The sequence below is a fragment of the Ceratotherium simum genome, chromosome 21 (assembly GCF_057802395.1).
Source record: "Ceratotherium simum simum isolate JZ-2026a chromosome 21, ASM5780239v1, whole genome shotgun sequence".
Lineage (NCBI taxonomy): Eukaryota > Metazoa > Chordata > Mammalia > Perissodactyla > Rhinocerotidae > Ceratotherium > Ceratotherium simum.
In genome coordinates this window covers 25,025,522-25,050,067 of record NC_141920.1, presented here as the reverse complement: position 1 = coordinate 25,050,067, position 24,546 = coordinate 25,025,522, and the positions used below count along the sequence as shown (strand labels likewise).

The following is a 24,546-nucleotide window of genomic DNA, read 5'->3' as shown; positions in this document are numbered from 1 at the left end:
GGTATGAGGTGAATTTTAGTTCTAAGACATATATATTAGCCAAGGGGAATTCCATAGTGGACCAAGATTGCTGAACTCATAAACTGGGAAATGTTTTCCCTTCTTCTGTTTTCTGAGACATTTTATATGATTAGTGTTATTTCCTCCTCAAAGAGTCAGGAAAATTCACTCCCTGTAAAACCACCTCAGCATGGGTTTTCTTTGAGAGAAGATTTTTAATTACAGATTCAATTTCTTTCACAGATAAAACGCTATTCTGATTTGCTATTTTTTCTTCGCCAGTTTAGGTAAGTTGTGGTTTTCTAGGAATCTGTCCATTTCATATAACGTCTCAAATTTTTTGGCACAAAGTTGTTCATAATATTTTATTTCTTAGTGTCTATAGGAACTACAGTGATGTCCACTTTTCATTCCCAATATTAGTAATTTGTACCTTCTCTTTTTTTTTTTTTTGGTGAGGAAGATCAGCCCTGAGCTAACATCCGTGCCAATCCTCCTCTTTTTGCTGAGGAAGACCGGCCCTGAGCTAACATCTATTGCCAATCCTCCTCCTTTTTTTTTTTTCCCCCTTTTTCTCCCCAAAGCCCCAGTAGATAGTTGTATGTCATAGTTGCACATCCTTCTTAGTTGCTGTATGTGGGATGCCGCCTCAGCATGGCCAGACAAGCGGTGTGTCAGTGCACACCTGGGATCTGAACTGGACCGCCAGTAGCGGAGCGCGCACACTTAACCGCTAAGCCAGAGGGCTGGCGCCTATGTACCTTCTTTTCTATCTTGACAAATTTTATCAGAGATTTCTTAATTTTATTAGTCTTTCAAAGAACCAACTTTGGGCTTTGCTGATTGTTATACTTTCGTTTTCTATTTCATTAATTTCTGAACTTTACAATACAATATACAATTCTTCTTTCAACGTTTTCTGGGGATAATTGCTTTTTATTTTTCTAATGATACTAGGTCACTGATTTTCAGACATTCTTCTTTCCAAATATACTCAAGACAACAATTTTCCCTCTGAGTATGGTTTCAGCTGCATCATGTAAGTTTTGATATGTTGTTTTTTTCAAAATCATTCAGTTCAAAATATTATATTTCCACTAAGATTCCTTCTTTAATTAAGACTACTTTAAAATGTACAGTGTTTCATTTCCAATTATTTGTAAGTTTTCTTTTTATATTTCTGTAATTTATTTTTAGCTTAATTCTCCTGTGGTCATAGAAAATACTCTGTATTATTTCAGTCATTTAAAATGTGTTGGGGGCCGGCCCTGTGGCTTGGTGGTTAAGTGCACGCGCTGCAATGCTGGTGGCCCGGGTTCGGATCCCGGGTGTGCATCGAGGCACCACTTCTCCGTTCATCCTGAGGCCGAGTCCCACATACAGCAACTAGAAGGATGTGCAGCTACGACACACAACTATCCAATGGGGCTTTGGGGGTAAAAAATAAAAATAAATAAAATCTTAAAAAAAATAAAATAAAATAAAATAAAATAAAATGTGTTGGAACTTGCTTTATGGGCCATCATATGGTCAGTTTTGGTAAATCCTCCATGTACACTTGCAAAGAATGTGCATACTAACATTTATGGGTGTAAAATTCTATATATGACATTTACATTAAGTATGTTAATAATTTATTCAAATCTTCTATATCTTTATTGATTTTTTGGTCTGTTAGTTATGTCAGTGACTAAGAATGGTATGTTAAAAATCTCCCTCTATGACTGGATTTGTCTATTTTTCCTTTTAGTTATATTATTTTTGCTTTAAACATTTTGAAGCTATGTAGTTAGATGCATTTATATATAGAATTACTGTATCTTCTCAGTGAATTGATCTTTTTATCATTATAAAATAATCTTCTTTACCTCAAGTAATATTTCTTGCCTTAAAGTCATCTTTATCTGTTAGTATAGCTATATCAGCTTCTTTGGATTAATGTTTGCATGATATATCTTTTCCTATATTTTTTCTTTCTACTTTTTTGTGTTCTTATATATAAGATCTTTCTTAAAAGCAGCATATAATTATTTTTCTTTAACCCAATCTGACAATCGTTATCTTTTAGTTGGATTTTTAGTCTATTTACATTTAATGTAATTACTGATATATTTGTGTTTAAGTTTACCATCCTACTATTTCACTTTACATTTGTCCCATTTTCTCTATACTCTATTCTCTCCTTTCTTGCTTGATTCTGCATTATTTTTTATTATTCCATTTTCCCCTCTATTAGCTCGTTGGTTATACGTTTAGCTGCTATTCTTCTAGCCATTAACTTAAAGATTATGACACACATCTTTGACTTTAATTAGAGTATAACAAAAACGATTACTTTTACCACTTCCTAGACAACATAAGGACCTTTGAACACTAACTTCATATAGCTACTCCCAGCCTTTTCTGTTATTGTTGTTATAGCTTTAATTCAACATATATTTTAAACCCACAAGACATTATTATTGTTTTATACATCAATAATTATTTAGATTTATCCACATATTTACCTTTTTCACTGTTATTTTTTCCTTCCTATATTCCATAATGCTGTCGAGGATCATAATCCTTCTACCTTTTGTATTTTTTTAAATGTAAGTCTGCTGGCAACAAAGTCTATCAATTTTTATTTGCTTGGAAATGTCTTTATTTTGCCTTCATTTCTGAGAGCTAGTTTCACTTAGTATAGAATTCTATGTTGGCAGATATTTTCTTTCTGTATTCCACCATTTTTGTTGAAAAGTTAGTTTCCATCTTGCTGTTTTTTAAAGATAATTATCCCCTTTTAGCTGTTTTTAATCTATCTTTAGTTTTGAGAAGTTTTATTATGATGTATGTTTTTATTTTTTTTTTAAGCTTTTATTTATTTTTTTGCTGAGGAAGATTTGCCCTGAGCTAACATCCATGCCAATCTTCCTCTATTTTTTAGTATGTGGGCTGCCAGCACAGCATGGCCACTAACAGAGTAGTATAGGTCTGCACCCAGGAACCAAACCCAGGCTGCCAAAGCAGAGCGTGCTGAACTTAACCACTAGGCCACTGGGGCTGGCCCTTGTATGCTCTTCTTTGATTTATCCTGCTTGGGTTTATAGAGCTTCTTGAATTGTAATATTTCATAAATTTTGAAAAAATTTTCAGCCACAAATTTCTTCAAATGTTGTTTCTGCCTCATTATGTCTCTCCTCCCATTCTGGAACTCCATTTGTATGTATGTTAAACCTTTTACTGTATCTCATAGATCTCTTATTTTTTTCTTTTTTTTCTATACTTTTCTCTTCAAGCTGCAATCTGGATATTTGCTAAAGACCTATCTTCCAGATCACTAATCCTCTCTTTAGCATTGTGTAATCTGCTGTTAACCCTGTCTATTGTATTCTTTTTTTTTTTTTTCCTTTGCCTGAGGAAGATTGTCCCTAAGCTAACATCTGTGCCAATCTTCCTCTATTTTGTATGTGGGACACCACCACAGCATGGCTTGATGAGCAGTGTGCAGGTCCGTGCCCGGGATCCAAACCCACAAACCCCAGGCCACCGAAGCGGAGTGCACGAACTCAACCACTATGCCACCAGGCTGGCCCCCTATCACATTATTAATTTGTTATCTTTTCCAGTTCTAGAATTTCCATTTGATTCATTTTTATATGTTCCAGTTCCCTGGTGAAATATTCTATCTTGTAGGGGCCGGCCCCGTGGCTTAGCGGTTAAGTGCGCGCGCTCCGCTGCTGGCGGCCCGGGTTCGGAGACCGGGCGTGCACCGGCGCACCGCTTCTCCGGCCATGCTGAGGCCACGTCCCGCATACGGCAACTAGAAAGATGTGTAGCTGTGACATACAACTATCTACTGGGGCTTGGGGGAAAAAAATAAATAAGTAAAAAAAAAAAAAAAAAGAAGTATTCTATCTTGTCACCTATTTTTTTTTTTTTTTAAAGATTTTATTTATTTATTTTTCCCCTCAAAGCCCCAGTAGATAGCTGTATGTCATAGTTGCACATCCTCTAGTTGCTGTATGTGGGACGCGGCCTCAGCATGGCCGGAGAAGCGGTGCGTCGGTGCGCACCCGGGATCCGAACCCAGGCCGCCAGCAGCAGAGCGCACACACCCAACCACGAAGCCACGGGGCTGGCCCTCACCTATTTTTTTAAACATATTAAGCATTGTTCACAAATTTTTGTTTTTTTGCTGAGGAAGATTCACCCTGAGCTAACATCTATTGCCAACCTTCCTCTTTTTGCTGAGGAAGATTCTCCCTGAGCTAACATCTGTTGCCAACCTTCCTCTTTTTGCTGAGGAAGATTCTCCCTGAGCTAACATCTGTTGCCAATCTTCCTCTTTTTGTATGTAAGCTGCCGTGACAGTATGGCCACTGACAGAGGAGTGGTGTAGGTCCGTGCCCAGGAACTGAATCTGGGCCGCCGAAGTGGAACGTGCCAAACTAAACCACTAGGCCACCGGGGCTGGCCCTTTAGTGCCTGTTTTTATCTATCTTTTACTATGATTGGTAATTTTTTGTGTGTGTGAGGAAGACTAACCCTGAGCTAACATCTGTTGCCAATCCTCCTCTTTTTGCTGAAGAAGACTGGCCCTGGGCTAACATCCATGCCCATTTTCCTCTACTTTATATGTGGGATGCCTTCCATCGCATGGCTTGATAAGTGGTGCATAGGTCCATGCCTGGGATTCAAACCTGTGAACCCTGGGCTACTGAAGCAGAGCGTGCAAGCTTAACCACTACACCACTGGGCCGGCCCCTATGATTGGTAATTTTTGATTGAATAATGGATGTTGTATATGGAAAACTGTAGAGGTTCTGGATGAGGCTATTTTCTTCCAGAAAGGATTTCTTTAAACTTCTGGTAAGCAATTAGAATAGAATTGTTTCACCTTAATCTATTAGGGGTTTAGCTAATTAGAAGCTGGATTCAGTCTTTGTAAGACTAGTCTATATGTGGTCTACTCTTATTCCTGGACAGTAGTCTTTCAGAGGTCCCAACTAGAAGCCAAGTCCTTTACCAGAGCCCTGCCACCTCAGTTGGCTGTGCATTCGAATTTGTATTTCTCTAGCACCGTGACACTGCCAATAGTTCTGCTCAGCCCTTAGCCTCTTAATGGCCAATTTCTGTTCTCTTTCTCTGCCTCTCAGCCTGTGCCACTTACAAACTGGTAAATGCATCAAGGAGAAAGCAGCTCAGACTGTCAGTTTCACTTTCCACACATTCCCTTCTACGATCTCAGCCCCTCAGGTCCTGGCTATCTTGGTACTTTCCAATGACATTTTTTGTATTCATCCGGCTTTTCTAGTTCTAGGCAGGAGGGTTGGTCTGCTACTACAAGCCAGTTCACCAAGCCAAGACAGCCAGAAGGAAAGTGCATGACTTGGTTTTAGTGAGCCCATGCTGGTGTCTCAGGCACACCTCTTCTCAATTCCCAACCACAGGCAAAAATGTATCCCATACTGGGGCCAGCCCCAGTGGCGTAGTGATTAAGTTCGCACGCTCCACTTCAGTGGCCTGGGGTTCATGGGTTCGGATCCCGGGTGCAGACCTACATACGGCTCATCAAGCCATGCTGTGGCAGCGTCCCACGTACAAAATAGAGGAAGAATGGCACAGACGTTAGCTCAGCAACAGTCTTCCTCAAGCAAAAAGAGGAAGATTAGCAATAGATGTTAGCTCAGAGCCAATCTTCCTCACACACACACAAAAAAAAGTGTCCTATAATATTGTGAAGGTCATCGACAACTTTTTAGTAAGAATAAGCTAGTGTGGTAGAAAGAACAAGGTTTTGGGGTCAGATTCAGGTTTAAAACCAGGTTTCACCTATGTATCTCTGGGCAAGTTGTTTTCCCCCCTGAGCCTTAATTTCCTCAACAATAAAATAAGAATAATTACCTATTTCTCAGGGTTCTTGGGAGGATTAAATGATAATGTGCACAAAGTACTTAGCAGAGTGCCTAGCATACAGTAGACCTCACTATGTTAGCTACCTGAGATCAACTTTTTTTTTTGTGAGGAAGATCAACCCTGAGCTACCATCCATGCTAATCCTCCTCTTTTTGCTGAGGAAGACCAGTTCTGAGCTAACATCTATTGCCAATCCTCGTCCTTTTTTTCCCCAAAGTCCCAGTAGATAGTTGTATGTCATAGCTGCACATCCTTCTAGTTGTTGTATGTGGGATGTGGCCTCAGCATGGCCGGAGAAGCGGTGCGTCGGTGCGCGCCGGGATCCGAACCCGGGCCGCCAGTAGCACAGTGCACACGCTTAACCGCTAAGCCACAGGGCTGGCCCCTGAGATCAACTTTTTACCTCTTTTTATAAACAGAGGCATCAGCTTTGCCTTTCCAAGTTCTAAAAAGATTAAATTTTTACAACTATCTAGTAATGGATTCTTTTTTGCATTTATCTTTGTCAGTAAAAAGTAGTAACTTGATATTTATATTACCAAAAGTCTGCTTTCAAAGTGTTTTGATGCTTCAGATAGTTTAGAATGGCACTAAATAGGTCTCAGAAATAACAGAACAAACAGTTCTCAAAAAGCCTATCAGCAAATGGGCTGGTTTCCATAATGAACTAACATGTACACAGTAGTTAACTGCATATTATACTATTATAGAGAAGTATACACTGAATATAATCTGTCTTTATGCTATATCTCCATTTGGGTGACCACTCCCAGTAAAGGTAGGGTATATATAGATAAACTCACAATTTTACTATCAGTACTTGGCTAAACACAGAAACAGAAACATCTGTTGAAGGCAATCATAAAATCTAACCTGTAGTAGCTAAATTTCTTTTTCCTCTCCTGTGCAGATTTTTCTTCTCCACTTTGCCAAAGAACTAGATAATAAAACCTACTGAAGATTAAGAAAGAAACAATGCAAAGCAATGACGTACTTTCTCTTCAAACATGTTCTTTCACATGGCTTGACATCATTTTATTTCTTTATATTTTATTCCTCAAAGAAACTATATTAAAGTATAGGTAGCTCTTGATTCATGAACACCCAGCTTACAAACAAACTAACTCATATTCAGGAATGGGGAGCAAGGGACTCTGAGTTTGAAGTCTTCCTCACTGTTTTCAGGGGAAGCAAGTGTTCTTGCCTCTTAATTCAGAGTTCTTAAAGGTTAACAGTCCTAAAGGGGTCATCTTATATAGGTATAGAAAGTTAACATGGTTTTGGTAGCTAGAAATTACTACCTCATGCCTTTATCCCTCTTTACACGCACACATGCGCGCGCACACACATGATGAGGAGTAAGAAGATGTTCTAGGCTCCCTCACTGTATCTAAGAATGCTTTTTCCCAGAGAAACAACATTTCAAACAATGGTTAAATGGTTAGATACAGCTCTTCCATTTATTCATTCAACATATTCTTTCTGCAAGGACTATTTCACATCATCCCCCCTCCTCAATCTCCAACTTCCCTCCCCACTTTTCACTTTCAGCCAACAGCTTAACGTGGTGAAATCTGAACTCTTATTTCCCACCCCACTAAAACCTGCTCCTCCCTCAGTATGCCTCATCTCATTAAATAACACCACCATTCACTCAGTTGCTCAGGACAAAAACCTGCTATTCTTGAAATAATATCCTTGAATCCTCTCTTGCCTTCATATCTCAAATAAAATCTATTAACAAGTCTACCTCTGAAAATATAACTAAAATCTAATCACTTTTTTTTAGAATCTAATCACTTTTCATCATCTTTATTGTTATCACCCTAATTCCAAGCCACCATCAGCCTGCTTAGACTATTGCATAAGCACCCTAATCATTTTCCCTGCTTTACTGCTTGCCCCTAGAGTCAATTTCCTTCACAGTATCCACAGCAATATTTATTAAATGTAAAATACATATGATGACTTCTCTCCTGGTTTAAAAGTCTCCAGTGTCTTCTCATCAGAGTAAAAATAAAATCCACTTGCTACGGTGGGCCACCAGGGTTGGTGGAAGATCTCAAAATGGCTGGGTAAAAACTTGCTTTAAAAGACATTGACTAGGTAGCTTTTGGGGAGATCATACCCTGAGACCAAAATACCTTTGGTAACTCCCTGAAATCCTAGAAGGAGATCTTCACCTCCAGGTTAGCTACTCTATCTAAGAATCCAGGGGCCGGCCCGGTGGCATAGCGGTTAAGTGCGCACACTCCGCTGCGGCGGCCCGGGTTCGGATCCCAGGTGCGCACCGACGCACCGCTTATCAAGCCATGCTGTGGCAGCATCCCATATAAAGTAGAGGTAAATGGGTACAGATGTTAGCCCAGAGCCAGTCTTTCTCAGCAAAAAGAGGAGGATTGGCAGATGTTAGCACAGGGCTGATCTTCCTCACAAAAAAAAAAAAAAAAAAAAAGAATCCACCTGCTATCAATTGGGCTCACTACAAGGCCAATGTAGTGGAGGTCAGCCTGGCAGATAACTCTGAGAATAAGATTTATGCCCCGAATGTTCCTATGCCAGAGGATAAATATACTGTCCAGGTAGATGCTGAAGAAAAAGAAGACATGAAAAGTTGTGCTGAGTTCTCTCTCTCAAAGGCCAGAATCGATGAATATGAGAAAGAGCTGGAGAAGATAAAGAACATAATTCCATTTGATCAAATGACCATTGAGGACTTGAATGAAGTCTTCCCAGACAACCAAATTAGACAAGAAGTATCCCAATTGGCCTCACTAGCCAATTGAGAATTTATAAACTTGAGTCTGGGAGGAAGCTCTGGCCCTCATATAACAAACTCTGGGCATTAAAAATAATAATATTTAGGGGGCCGGCCCAGTGGCGCAAGTGGTTAAATGCGCGCTCTCCACTGTGGCAGCCGGGGGTTCGCCGGTTTGGATCCTGGGCGCGCACCAACGTACCGCTTGTCAAGCCATGCTGTGGCAGCGTCCCATATAAAGTGTAGGAAGATGGGCATGGATCTTAGCCCACGGCCAGTCTTCCTCAGCAAAAAACAAAACAAAAAAAAAGAGGACGATTGGCAGATGCTAGCTCAGGGCCAATCTTCCTCACAAAAAAAAATAATAATAATATTTAAAAATAGATAGATGAAAGATAGACAAACAGATAGAAAATCCAAACTCCTAACCATGTCTATAAAAAGTCCTACATTAAGATAAAAAAAAGTCATACATAATCTAGCCCCTAACTTCTTCTTACAACTTATCTCCATTATTCACCTCTTTGCTCATTCTGCCTTAGCAACACTGGCCATCTTTCTGCAACTCACAAATGCCAACCTCATTCCCAAATCAGGGCCATCATATGGCCCTAGCTTCATTTACTTATCTTATTCAAACTTCACTTCCTCAGAATGCCTTCTCTGAACACATTATCTAAAATAGTGACACATACCCCTGTCACTCTTTATTTCTTCACCCAGCTTTATTTTTGTACATGTACTTACCACTTAACTGAAATCTCATTTTTTAAAACTTTAGCTTTACAAAGGTATAATTGGTATAAAATAAACTGCACATTTTTAAAGTGGACAACTTGATCAATTTTGACCCATTATACATCTGTGAAACCATCACCACAATCAAGATAGTGAACATATCCACCATTCCCAAAAATTTACCAATTTTACTGTTCATCCCAAAGAACCAACGTTGTTTCAGTGATTTTCACTATTGTTTTTCTGTTGTCTTTTTCATTTGTTTTTGCTCGGATCTTTATTATTTATTTTATTCTACTTACTTTGAATTTATCTTCTTTTTCTAGTTTCTTAAGGTAGAAACTGAAGTCATCAATTTGAGACCTTTCTTCCTTTCTTATATAGGCATTTAGCACTATAAAGTTCCCCTAAGCGCTGCTTTTAGTGACATCCCACATATTTTGATAGGTTGTGTTTTCATTTTCATTCAGTTCAAAATACTTTCTAATTTCCCTTCTAATTTCTTCTTTGATCCACAGGTTATTTAGGAATATGTTACTTAGTTTTCAAATATTTGGGGATTTTCCAGATATCTTTCAGGTATTCATTTTTTATTTAATTCCATTGTAGTTAGAGAATATACTTTGTATGACTTCATTCCTTTTAAATTTATTGAGTCTTGTTTTATGGCCCAGAATATGGTCTATCTTGCAAAGGTTCCATGTACATTTGAAAAGATTATGTGTTTTGCTATTGTTGGATGGAAAGTTATAAATGTCAATGAGATCAAGTTGGTTGATAGTGTTGTTCAAGTCTTCTATATCTCTGTTGATTTTCTGTCTGCTTGGTCTATCAATCATTGAGAGAGGGATATTGAAATCTCTGACTCTAATCGTGGATTTGTCTATTTCTCCTTGCAGCTCTATCGGTCTTCATATATTTTGAAACTCTATTATTAAGTAGATAAACATTTAGACTTATTATGTCCTCTTGATGAATTGACACCTTTATTATGATGAAATGACCTTATCCCTGGTGATATTTTTTGCTCTGAAACCTGTTTCTTTTTTACTAACTTACTGTCTGTTTCTCTCAGAAATATACGTACCACGGGGCCAGGGCCTATATCTTGCTCTGTATCCCTAGTACCTTGCAGCATAGCTGGCATGTGGTACATACTTAACAAACTTAAAGGAAAGAAAGAAGAGAGGGATTAGATTCTAATCTATGTGAATTAGAATACACAGGCAGACATAGAGCTAGGCACTAGGAATAAGTGATGAAAAGGTGCCAGTATTTGTTCTGAGAAGCATATATCATAATGGGCAAAACAAGTACAGAGGCAATTTCAAGAGTGTGATACGAGCCATGAAAAGGATAAGCATAAGATTTTCTGAAGATAACAAGGAACATCTAACCTAGTCTAAGGTGATAAGAGATGGCTTCCTGGAAGACGTAAAACTTAAGCTGATATCTGAATAGTAGAACCAACCACAAAAAGAGGGAAGAATGGCCCTCCATAAGGAGACAATAGCATGAGCAAACACACATAGGTAATAGAGAATATCCTGCTGAAGCACAATGAAAGTATGTCAGAACTCTCTCAGGGGGTTCCTATTCTGTCTAGAAAATATATTGCCCAAGGCCCACAGCACACTGAGCCCTCATAACTAACGGGCTACTCTTTGGTATGCCCATACAATCTGTTCCCAATAACTGAATAGTGTGCTTATTAAGAATCTCATAGGGCCGGCCCGGTGGCTTAGCGGTTAAGTGTGCGTGCTCCGCTACTGGCGGCCCGGGTTCGGATCCCGGGTGCGCACTGACGCACCGCTTCTCCAGCCATGCTGAGGCTGCGTCCCACATACAGCAACTAGAAGGATGTGCAACTGTGACGTACAACTATCTACTGGGGGCTCTGGGGAAGAAAAAAAGGAGGAGGACGTTAGCTCAGAGCCAGTCTTCCTCAGCAAAAAGAGGAGGATTAGCATGGATGTTAGCTCAGGGCTGATCTCCCTCACAAAAAAAAAAGAGTCTCATAAATTGCTCTTAACCTGTTTCTGCAAGTAGTTCTTGTTATTGTGGTTCAATTAGATAGTAATACAAAGATAATGAAATATGAATGCAAAAGACAGTTATCTCCATGAAAACTAAGTTGAAAGCTTTTGAAAAACTAGATAGAAGAACCAAAAGAAATTGTTCTCAAAGTAGGTATGAGGGAGACAACTGTAAAAATTAGGGGTTCAATTATCAAATTAGAAGATTTCTACTTTAAAATGAGATGGCCAATAAGAATGGAAGGGGAGAATGGAAAGAAATGTGGTTGATGTGCTGAGCAGGGCCCACAGGGCTTTATGCCCCCTAATCTAAGGTGTTCAGATTTTATCCAGAGGTCAAAGGTACATTCAAAGGTACTGAGCAGGACAGTTACAAAATCAGATTCACATTTCAGAAAGATGGCTCTGAATGCAAAATAAAGAGTAAATGAGTAAGACTGAATGCAGAAAGAATTGTCAGGAAGCTGTTGCAGTGACTCAACCAAGAAATGATGGTGACCTAAGAGTGATTTTACTATTCTTAAGAACTAATTTTATGAGTTAAAAAGGCTTTTGTGGGCTTTCTAAGAAACCAACATTGCTGTCACAGTTTTCATGGGAAAGCATGACTCAAAGAACCAATTACATGCCAACTAGCATACAACCTATTCATGGACTGGGAACTGTTTACAATTTATTTGCCATTAAAAATGGTAAGTTCTGGGGCCGGCCTGGTGGCGTAGCGGTTAACTTTGCGTGCTCTGCTTTGGCGGACCGGGGTTTGCAGGTTCAGATCCTGGGTGCGGACTGACGCACCACTTATCAAGCTGGGCTCTGGCGGCATCCCATATAAAATAGAGGAAGATGGGCACGGATGTCAGACCAGGGCCAATCTTCCTCAGCAAAAAGAGGAGGATTGGCCACAGATGTTAGCTCAGGGCTAATCTTCCTCACAAAAAAAAAAAAAAAGAAAGAAAAGAAAAGAAAAAAAATGGTAACTTCTACAGAAGTCTCATCTGCTTCCCCAAATTACAATCTTAATCTGGATCATTTCCACTGCAATTGTGAAACCTCCTTCTTAAATGAAGGACACCTGAAAAAGAGCTGTTTCTAAATATGATTTTCAAAACTAGATCTTTTTAAACGTTCATACTAAACAAAAGTTAGGCTTTGGTATCTGTGACTATAAATTACTCTTAATACACAGAAAAGAAAACAAGAACACTTACTTCATGAAATACTGCTCCAGAATACGGGGACACTCCCAAATCCAACAGTGAGAGGCCTTCAACCACTGAAAAGTAAGACATCCAAGTTCACTCTTACTTCAAAGATATATGTAGATGGCCATAAACCAAAGTTTTAGACACTCACAGGACCAACAAGGGCCTTATAATTTATCTAACCCCCTTTACCTCATTCCCAGCAAGTGGCTTTAAGTCTTGATTTGAACATTTTGGATAATGGGGAACTTCCTTACATACAGAGTATCCCTTTCCATTGTGAGGCAGCACTCATTATGAGAACGTTTTGTGTTAAACTATAAGCTTCCTTTGATGTCCTTGTAACTTCCACCTACTCTAAAAAGTGTTTCGTTTATGTATATTCTGCTCCATTCCAAAATACAGTAAGATAACAAATTAGAAGCTGATGAGAAATGTTGTCCATAGTGTGGGGAAATGGGCAGTCACTCTCATATGTTGCTTGTTTGAGTGACATTTGTTATCTTTTCTACAGGGCAACATGTACTTTTTTTTTGGTGAGGAAGATTGGCCCTGAGCTAACATCCATTACCAATCTTCCTCTTTTTGCTGAGGAAGATTAGCCCTGAGCTAACATCTGTGCCCATCCTCCTCTACCTTGTATACGGGATGCCGCCACAGCATGGCTTGATGAGCGGTGTGTAGGCCCACGCTCGGGATCCAAACCTGTGAACTCCAAGCCACTGAAGTGGAGTGTGCAAACTTAACCACTACACCACCAGGCTGGCCCCTGTACTTTTTAGGTACGTGCCTTTTGACCTACAAATGATTGTTCTTAGGGCAATTTATCCTAGGGAAATAACTAGACAAGTGCCCAAAGAAGTATGTTTATTATCATGCTCAGAGTACTGAAAAATTACAAATAATCCCAATGTCCATTAATGGAGATTTATTTAAATGAATGATATGTATATATATGTATGGATGGATAGATACACAGATAGGAACACTTTATAATTAAAAATCATACTATGATATAAGTAGTTCAATAAATTAATAAGTAAAGAGAAAAGAAAGCTCTTTCTTACAGACAATTGTAAGTATCAAATTAAAAGGAAAGATAGAAACAGAAAATCACTGTTTGGCAGACCCCAAAGTAATAATCATGAAAGGCAAGTATCACCAATGGATACTAAAATTAGTGGGTAAAAGTATGATGAGAAACAGAATATTTGCAAGGGGAAAAATAATAATTTTATGTGGATAAACCTGGCATTCACTACCTTTAATCAAGCGACTGAAGTTAATATCACCAGTAATATGTTGACCAGTTAATATTATCAACATTAAGTACCTCCTGATAGGATTCACTGAGATGGGGATAAAAACACTTCTGTGGTCCTTATGCCAAAAATGTGGCATCCTTGCCAGAAAAGCATAACTTCAATTTAATCATGAGAGAACATCAGGCAAACCCAAATGAGAGACAAAATAACTGGCCAGTACCCTTTAAAAATGTTAAGCCTGAGGAAGTGTCCCAGATTGGAAGAGACTAAGGACGCATAACAACTAAATGCAATGTGGGATCATGGATTGGATCTTGGACCAGAAAAAAGACATTAGTGGAAGAACTGGAAAAATTCTAATAAGGTCTGTAGTTAATAGTATTGTATCAATGTTAATTTTCTGGTTTAGGTCATTGTACTATGTAGGATGTTATTAGAAGAGGCTGGGTAAAGGGTAAACAGGAACTCTATGTACTATTTTTGCAACTTTTTTGAAAATCTAAAATTATTTCAAGATTGAGTTAAAATAAGGGGCTGGCCTGGTGGCACAGTGGTTAAGTTCACATGCTCTGCTTTGGTGGCTGCAGGTTCACAGGTTCAGATCCCAGGCACAGACCTATACACCGCTCATCAAGCCATGCTGTGGCAGCGTCCCATATACAAAATAGAGGAAGATTGGCACAGATGTTAGCTCAGCAACAATCTTCCTCAAGCAAAAAGAGGAAGATTGACAACTGATGTTAGCTCAGGGCCAATCTTTCTCATTAAAAAAACAAAAAGTTAAAAAAGTATACTACAGATATATATTTACTGAAAGAAAGATGTCTATGAAATACTCTTAAATGAAAAGAGGTCATAACACAGCATGTAAAATATGATCAAATTTTATTTTAAATATTTGTAAGCATTTATTCATTTAATTATTTGAGAGAGTGAATATGTATTAATGAAAAATGCCTCAAAATAAATATAAAACATAAACATTAAAAAAACAAAAATAAACAAGAAATGTTAACAGTGACCATCTCTGGATGGTTAAGACTACAGATGTTTAGTTTCTTTTATCTTTTCTTCATTTTCTGAATCTTTAGCAATGAGTATTATTTTATAATTATTAAAAAGAAACAGGAAAATTAATTTTAAAAGAAAGTGAGTGACAAAGGATAAGAAAAAACATAAAACAAAGCCACAAAAAGCTATAAAGTATATAAGCTTATAAATGCAGAAAATATCTCAGAAATATACATAAGAAACTGATATACATAAGAGACTGTTCCTGGGCTGGCCCCGTGGCATAGCTGTTAAGTGCACGCACTCCGCTGCTGGCGGCCCAGGGTTTGGATCCCGGGCACACACCGATGCACACCGCTTGTCAGGCCATGCTGTGGCAGCGTCCCACATAAAGTGGAGGAAGATGGGCACGGATGGTAGTCCAGGGCCAGTCTTCCTCAGCAAAAAGAGGAGGATTGGCACGGATGTTAGCTCAGGGCTGATCTTCCTCACAGAAAAAAAAGAAACTGTTCCCTCAGGCAACAGAACTAGGTGGTTATAGGAAAGTGGTGGAAAGGCGCCTTTTAACCATATAGCCTTTTGCACCTTTGATTTTTCATGGGTGATTGAATTACCTACTCAAAAATTAAAAAATAAATAAATAAAAGTTACAAAGCTTGCTCAAAAAAACACTATATATTTGAAATGAGTGGGCCATAAATATGGCTTTAAACTTTATAGACCTACCCTAAAAGTAAACCTAATCAGTTACACAATTCATGGTGGCTATAAAATAAAACAAAGTCCATTGCTCCAGACAACTGTAACTGGTCCTTATTCTAGGATCAGAAAGAAACTTCCCTCAAGGAGCCACATTAAGAAGCTGCAGTGTAACACAACCATTAAACTCTTCATACTAACATCTCTACTGGAGACCCAAGGAGATGATTCATCAGACCACTTCACAAAGCAACTCTCAATCTAAGCCAATGGCATGCTACCACAGAGCAGTAAAAGCAACTCTACAGAGGACCAGTAAAATGCTGTCCAGGAACATCACTCTCTACTGTTTTAATCCAGAGGGAGATTCTTGCTTATGTAGCTAGAGGAACAGACTGCACACCTTAAAGGCAACTGTCTAAAATACAACTTCTCTTGGGCCGGCCCTGTGGCTTAGCGGTTAAGTGCGCGCGCTCCGCTGCTGGCGGCCCGGGTTCGGATCCCGGGCACGCACCGACTCACCACTTCTCTGGCCATGCTGAGGCCGCGTCCCACATACAGCAACTAGAAGGGTGTGCAGCTGTGACATACAACTATCTACTGGGGCTTTGGGGGAAAAATAAATAAATTTAAAAAATTTAAAAAAATAAAATAAAATACAACTTCTCATACATACACTTTTGCTAGATATTGTACACCAGTGAATTTGTTAATGTGTTCTCTGGCAAGTGGCTGGAATACAGCTCTGCTATCTTGATGATTAAATATGACCTCACATTACTTAATAGATAATTGACCTGGGGGAAGTGTCAACCTCACGTAAAAACATTAAAAAACAAACACTACCATTTACTACTACCATCTATAACATTAAAAGTGTAGGAGGACCATAAACTCACAATATTTTTACTTAAATACATTTAGCTTTTTTTTTTTTTTTTTTTTTTTATTTTATTTTTTGCCCCCAAAGCCCCAGTAGATAGTTGTATGTCATAGCTGCACACCCTTCTAGTTGCTGTATGTGGGACTCGGCCCCAGGATGGACAGAGAAGTGGTGCCTCAATGCGCACCCGGGATCCGAACCCGGGCTGCCAGCATCGCAGCGCGCGCACTTAACCACCAAGCCACAGGGCCGGCCCAAATACATTTAGCTTTATGATAGACTTCTTACAATGTTCTTGTTTTGGTGCACATGATTGAAAACTTTGGCATCCTCTGCAGTGTGTTTGGGAACATCTGAGCTATAGAGTACCAAAATATTCTAGAATATAATAGTGAATCTACTCTATGTATAAAATAATAATCAGGGCCCCCAAATTCTAATATATATAACAATGTTCCAATAATATTTTGCTGGAAACATTTTAAAGTAGGTTTCACAAAATGCCTGTTTGGGGAAAAAAACAAAAAAAGTCAATTTAAAAAAAAAACAAAGAACCCATAGCTTTAAGCCATTCTTTTTCCTAGAGTACCCTCCAAAATAAAACCTGTGAAAAGTACACCAGAGCAACTGAACAACACTTCTACTTCATGGGATTATTATCCAACAATTAATGTTTTAGAATAGTTGACCATAAGAGCTAATTAATTATGACCAACTATTCTAAAACATAAGTTGTTTTTTTCGATAACGTCTCTCAATTCTTTTTTTTTTTTGTGAGAAAGACTAGCCCTGACCTAACACCCAATGCCAATTCCCCTCTTTTTTTGCTAAGGAAGATTGGCGCTGGGCTAACATCCGTGCCCATCTTCCTCTACTTTATATGGGACGCTGCCACAGCATGGCTTGACAAGTGGTGCGTCGGTGCGCGCCTAGGATCCAAACCTGCGAACCCCAGGCCACCACAGCAGAGCGCGCGCACTTAACCGCTGTGCAACCGGGCTGGCCTCAAAGTCTCTCAGTTCTTAACTGATAAATCCCATGAAACAAGAATTCTTAGTTACCTTGATGTACTTTTCCTATGGGTGATTATAAAAGCATATCATCTAGTATAAGACAAACATTGTCTTTGAGCTTCCCATATCAAGAAGGGCATGCATTGAGCTTCTTCAAAAGAAGTGGTATCATTTTTTTTTTTGTAATTTTTTTATTTATTTATTTTTTTCCCCCAAAACCCCAGTAGATAGTTGTATGTCATAGCTGCACATCCTTCTAGTTACTGTATGTGGGACACGGCCTCAGCATGGCCGGAGAAGTGGTGCGTTGGATCACGCCTGGGATCCGAACCCGGGCCGCCAGCAGCAGAGCGTGCACACTTAACCGCTAAGCCACGGGGCGTCCCAGAAGTGCTATCCTTATATTTCCAGCCAAGAGGTCCCAAGAAACAGTGCCATCCCAGTAGCAAGGAACACACCTAGCACCTAGATCTGGTTTCTTTTTTTTTTTTTTTTGTGATGAAGATCAGCCCTGAGCTAATATCCATGCTAATCCTCCCCTTTTTGCTGAGGAAGACCGGCTCTGAGCTAACATCTATTGCCAATCCTCCTCCTTTTTTTCCCCCAAAGCCCCAGCAGATAGTTGTATGTCATAGTTGCACATCCTTCTAATTGCTGTATGTGGGACCCGGCCTCAGCATGGCCGGAGAAGCGGTGCGTCGGTGCGCGCCCGGGGATCCAACCCCCGGGCCGCCAATAGCAGAGCGCATGCACTTAACCGCTAAGCCAGGGGGCCGGCCCCTAGATCTGGTTTCTAAACAATATTCTCCGATAGAAAGAATCACGGCTCCTTGGAGAAGTGGTTGATTCCAGGGATGGATCAAGGAAAATATAAGATAAGCCTGGAGCATCTCATGGTTCCAGAAACTAATGAAGTGCTAAAAAAAAAAAAAAAGAAAAAAAAAGGTGGGAGGGAGGTATGTCAGAAGGACAAAGGAATCGACCTGAAAGGGGTCCCAATGGAATAATTTAAGCAATAAAATAAGTCCATGAGTCCATACTGATATAAATAAATGATTGAATGGATAAATAAACAAATAAGAAAGGACAACTCTTCCTTATAGAAGAATTCCAATTAATAAATGAAGAAGGAATGAAGGAAATAGAAAAGTCACCATTACAACACCACAGTAATGTCTGCTACAGGCAAGATCAACCTACAAATGCAAAAAGTAGTGGGCAAAACTTAACGAGAAACAGGATATTTACAGAACTCCAAAGTATATCCCTAAAATGTTTATTAATTAACAAGGGAAAATAGCAATTTTACAGTAGGAAAACAGGGCAGATACTACCTTATCCAAGGGATTAAGATTAACATCACCAGTAATAAGACTTTTCAATAGGATGTGCCCCCTGGTCCAATGCATCAAGAGGGTCACATCACTTCAGTGGGATTCTTCCCCCAAATCCATTACCTAACTATGAGAAAACATCAGACAGGGGCCGGCCCCGTGGCTTAGCGGTTAAGTGCGCGCGCTCTGATGCTGGCCGCCCGGGTTCGGATCCCGGGAGCGCCCCGAGGCAACACTTCTCCGTCCAACGCGAGGCCGAGTCCCATGTACAGCAACTAGAAGGATGTGAACCTATGACGTACAACTATCTACTGGGGCTTTGGGGGGAAAAAACTGAATAAATAAAATCTTTAAAAAAAAAAAAAAAGAAAACATCAGACAAACCCAAACTGCGGGACATTCTACATAATACCTGACCAGTACGCTTTAAAAGCGTCAAGGTCATAAAAGACAAGGAAAAGCTGAGGAACCGTCACAGATCACAGAACAAGGAGACACAACAACTAAATGCAATATAGGATCCTGAATCAGATCCTGGAACAGAAACAGAACAGTGGAAAAAATGGTAAAATCTGAATAACAACTATAGTTTAGTTAACGGTATTTTACCAGTTATTCTCTTAGTTTTGATCACTGTACCATGATTATGCAGGATGTTAACATGAGGGGAAGCTGGGTGAAGGGTATACGGGATCTCTTTGTACTATCTTTGCAAATATTCTGTATGTCTAAAATTACTTCAAATAAAAAGCTAAAAAAACAAACAAAAAAGTACTGGTATCCAGTCTCTGGATCCAGCTGCAATTTGCAGGAAATACAGAGGACACAAGAACATTTTATACTGTACCATGAATACACAATCACGAAAATCCAAATTATGGGAAACTTTACAGGTCAAATGGTCTGGGTTCTTTAACAGATAGATAAAACAATGGGACAGACAGGGACCTTCAAGATTAAGGGATACTTAAAAGACATAAAAACTTTTTTTTAAGGGTAAGACTAAGCTTTAGTGTCTAGGGATGCTCATTTGGGTAATAAAACAAAAAAAAAGGAAAGATATTACTACAAACATGAGGATAATGGTTACTTATGAAGGGGCTGAGGGGACTGATTGAGATGAGGCATATGGAAAGGCTTCTGGCTGGAGTGAGCGGCAAAGTTCTGATTCTTGACTTGGATGACAGCTACAAAAGTGTCTGTCTTACAATAACTCATATGCAATACATTGTTGTGTGTGGTTTACTAATTCCGCATTTTATTTAACAATAAAAGTTTTTTGTTTTTTTATGTAGTGCAATCAGAAGTCTTCCTCCTGACTCTGACTCTCATAGCTGCATTGGAGCTTGGGCTCTACCCTGAACTCAAGAAGCTAAGCCCATACTAATTCTTAATCTTTAGGTCAAAGGCTGAGGAAATATCAAAATATCACAGAAAGGTTCCAAAATTATTTCTGACGGATTTCTACACAAGATAGTATACAGTAAACTCGGATGGAAAAGCCATGCCTAAGATAGCTAGCTATTCACATAAAACATTATTATCTACCTGACTTTGGGCAAGTGACTTAACCTCTCTGTGCTTCAATTTTCTCATCTATAAAATGGGGTTAACAGTAATATTTATATCATAGAGCAGCTGTAGAGATTAAATTAGTTTTTTAACATACCTAAAGTGCTTAGAACAGTGCTTGGCAGATAGAAAGCATTACACTAATTATTATTATTTTTATTGGACTGAGAAGCACATGCTTACATTTCGTCAAGCAGGAAATCTGTATAAATTTTAGTTGAACTATCAAATAAATTGACGAGTCTGTAGAAATGAGGGACATAAAAAAGATCTCTTTCCTATTATAATGGATATCTATTATTTTCACCTGCCCAACATCAATTTCCCCTTCTTCTGGTAAGAGCACCCTAGTTTTCCTATAGGATACCCGCCTCTTACATGGTTTGGCAGGTTGCCCTCTCTCCAAAGAAGAAGATATAGATACATGACCCAGGCTGACCCCAGTAATTGGTTTAAGAATTGGCATATTACCCAAATAAGTTCAGCATGACTCAATTCCAAGGCTTTTGTTGTGCTCTTTAACAAGAGTCACTCTCTTTCCACTGGACTTGACACTGTGAGGACACAAAAGGCAGAGGCTATTAGTAGCCAATCTTGCCAATATCTGGGAAGAGCCTTCCAGAATGCAGTCGATGCCAAAACAGAAAAAGAATAAGTCCTGAGGAAATCATTGAGTCTCTGGACTCCAGCTAGGCCTGAAGTCAGGATCTACCCTTTGATTGTTCCATTATATAAGCCAGTAAATTCACTTTTTATTATAATTTGGCCAGTTTAAGTTGGATTCTGTCATCTGCACGTGAAAGAACTGACAATCCATTTAAAACCCTTCAGATATCTGAAGACAAGAATCATCCCCTCCAAGTATACAACTTCTTACTTATTCCCATCAAAAATCAGTCCATGATTACAGCCATCAAAATCTATTTGGATCCAAGGCCCTTCACCCAAAGAACTGGTCACTCAAAAAACTCAAACTGGGGCTGGCCCAGTGGTGTAGTGGTTAAGTGCGTGCGCTCCGCTTTGGCGGCCCGGGGTTCGCAAGTTCGGATCCCAGGAGTGCACCAACGCACTGCTTGTCAGGTCATGCTGTGGTGGCATCCCATATAAAGTAGAGGAAGATGGGCACAGATGTTAGCCCAGGGCCAATATTCCTCAGCACAAAAAGAGGACTGGCATCACATGTTAGCTCAGGGCTAATCTTCCTCACACACAGAAAAAACTCAAACTGTCATGTGAAACCAGAAGGGCTCCGATTTCAATATTTTTAAATGCCTACCTTTTAGGGTTTAATACAATCACCTGCTTTTTAAAATATCCCATTTTAAAGTATACTCTGAAGACAAGTGATACTTACAGATGTCATACTTGACCCTCCCAAATGGGACAAATAGTTATCCTGACTTAATCAGATCCAGATAGGTGATTATAAAATCTCTCTCTCTAGCTGACATTGGCCCCAAGCTCCAGACCCAAACCTTTGAATATCATACTATCATCTTATACACACATCAAACACTGCTGTCCTTTCTGACTCACCTATTTCAGCCAATATCACCACTGTTCTCCCTATTATTTAAACCCAAAATCTTAGAATTAGTCATTTTAGCTTTCATTATCGTGCTAAGAGCTTCAACATGGATTATCTCATTTAACGGGGTACATATTATAACTTCCTATTTTACAGATGAGAAAACTGATGTTAGAGGTCACACACACAGTAAGTGGCAGAGGCAGAGAAAGACTCAAACCCTTTCTGAGATCCCAGACCCTGTGCTCTTAATCACTGTACTACATTGCCTCATCTTTGGATCCTTCACCCTGTCTATCCTATAAGTACTCAGATCTTATGTTTTCTTTTCTTCAATATTTATTCACCAGTAACTATACAACTACTCTATGCCAGGCACAAAGGATTCAGGAATGAACAAAATAATCCTGGCCTTCAAGGAGCTCATAGTACAGTGGAGAAACCAGATATAAACAAATATGATATAAAGTGAGAAATGTTTAAAGTGCTAAGAGAGCAAACGAAGGAGGGCCTAATACTGCCTTGGGTCTTCTAGTATCCAGAAGAAAACAGGAACCAAGTGGCTTCAATAAACAATTCAATTTGCTCAACAAACAATTACATGCAATATTATATGCAAAAATATCAAGTCTAAGCTCTTACCATCACGCATATGAATTACTACTACCTTTATTGCCATTTGTCAACTGGGAAACTTGGGCAAATTACTTAACTTCTCTAAATCTCAGTTTCATCATCTGTAAAATGGGGAAAATAACACCATCTAACACATAGAATAACTGGAGAATAAAATGAGGTTTAGCACAGTCTCTGATATATAGGAAGTATTTTTAGGAACCTTAGCTCTAATTATTCATAAAACTCCCATTCATCACACCATTCCCCCATTCCAAAATGTCTATGGGATAATCTCAAAACTCTAGTATTTAAAGTTCGAGGATACAAGAGGGACTTCTGGGATGCTGGTAATGTTCTGTTTCTTGATCTGGGTGCTGGCTACACGGGTATACACAGTTTGTGAAAATTCACTGAGCTCTACACTTATATGTGCATGGTATGTTTATTGTACTTCAGTAAAAAAAGTTTTTTAAAAAATCTTCAAACTTTGGCCCTAACCTAACCCCCACCCCATTACTCCCTACTTTGGACATTTCACATCCTTCAACATTTCTTGATCCTGTTTACCTTCTGCTACCTGGAACTTCTCTTTCTCTAATCTTGCTTTCCAAACTCTACATCCTTCAAGAGTTAGCTCAAATCCCTCATCCTTAGGAAATCGGAAAAGAAGAGGACACTTTCTTCAGGGTCAGAACTCCAAGAAAGGAACTGGATTTATACAGGAAGTACACTTTTCATAAATGATGATAACTCTTTGTCTCTCCCACTAGCCTGTGGATCCTTCAGCCCAAACTCTGTCTCATTGTACACGCTGATATAAAACAATGTTTGATGAAGGTCTTAAAGAAATAAGAAGAAACAGTAGAAAAAGCCGCACTGCAAGTCTCACACTGAGATGAGGCGTCTAAGCACACTCACACACTCTCCTCGCTTAGGCAAGATTGGTCCCCTCACTCGGGGTCTCCTCACACACCAACCCATACCCCAACGAGCACCACTTGCGATCCCGCGGCAAATCCCAATTCCCATCCGCAAATCCCACTCCACCCACAACGCCCTTTCTTATTCCGACCCTTCCTCAGAGCACGGCCCCCGGCTCAGGACCCGAGCGGGACACACCCCCTCAGATCCACCCCTCGGGTGATCTGGCCCCTAGGGCCCAAACCGCATCACGCCCCCTCCCCTCAGCGGCCCCGCCCTCAGGCCCCGCCCTCTCTGAGAAAGCCAGAGCGGGTTAGTTCCCTCAGAATCTTGAGTTTGAGGCCACTGCCCCCGCCTCCCATTCACGGGGGCCAGGAGAGCAAAGGCGGGGCCTGGCCGCCTACTCAAGCCGGTGACCTTACCTCTCTTCCAAGAGCTTAGTGGGGACACCACTTCCACCCGCTCGGAGATGAACTCGGCCAGGCTGGAGCGGAACAAGGCCGCCCGCACGGTCACGGCCACCACCAGCACCAGGGCCAAGGGAGCCGCCATGATAGCTGGGGCGGGCGGGAAGGCCGGGAGGGAAAGGCGAGGCGGAAGAGCCTTGCGACCAGTGCGCCACCCTCCGTAGTTCCAAGGGCCGGCGCGCCTCGCTGCTGCGCCAGCAGCTGCCAGACTAAGGACTACCACTCCCAGGGAGCCTTGCGGCGAGACCCGGCGGGACGACGGAAAGCGAGGCGTCTCAAGCTTGTAGCAAAGCATTGGGTGACGTCGCCTACGATAGCAGGTGAATTGTAAAAGCCCTCAGGGGCTGGAGTGTTGCCGAAATTAGACAAGTGAAGGTAGTTATCTTCCTAGGACTGTGAGAGAGTTTTAAAGAGATGTTAACTTCACTCTTGTGTGTATGTTTTTAATGTGAAAATGTTTCCTTTTTATGTTTTTAAAGAGTATTAAATATGTATTCATTTATTTATTCTACAGTTGTGTATTGAACGCCAACTATATGCCAGGCACTATGTTGGGTTGTGAGGATACATTTTGGAGTGGTAAACAGATTTATTAGCTCTGCG

At 40.0% G+C, this 24,546-nt stretch overlaps 1 protein-coding gene and 1 pseudogene across 3 annotated transcripts in view; one reads left to right on the top strand and one right to left on the bottom strand.

The window, feature by feature from the left end:
• PIGU (phosphatidylinositol glycan anchor biosynthesis class U) overlaps positions 1-24,053 on the bottom strand; it is a 94,135-nt gene extending 70,082 nt beyond the window's left edge. For 2 of the 3 annotated variants that reach the window (XM_004430501.3, XM_087445373.1), the window contains exons 1-2: positions 23,899-24,053; positions 12,639-12,703 (exon numbers count right to left, since the gene is read on the bottom strand). In XM_004430501.3, coding sequence (XP_004430558.1) covers positions 12,639-12,703; positions 23,899-24,028 — 195 coding nt within the window. In that variant the 5' untranslated portion in view covers positions 24,029-24,053. The remainder of the gene's footprint in view (positions 1-12,638; positions 12,704-23,898) is intronic. The other variant, XM_087445374.1, reaches the window with a different exon arrangement.
• LOC147914238 (ATP synthase peripheral stalk subunit d, mitochondrial-like) lies at positions 7,966-8,694 on the top strand (annotated as a pseudogene).
• Positions 24,054-24,546: the final 493 nt, after the last annotated feature.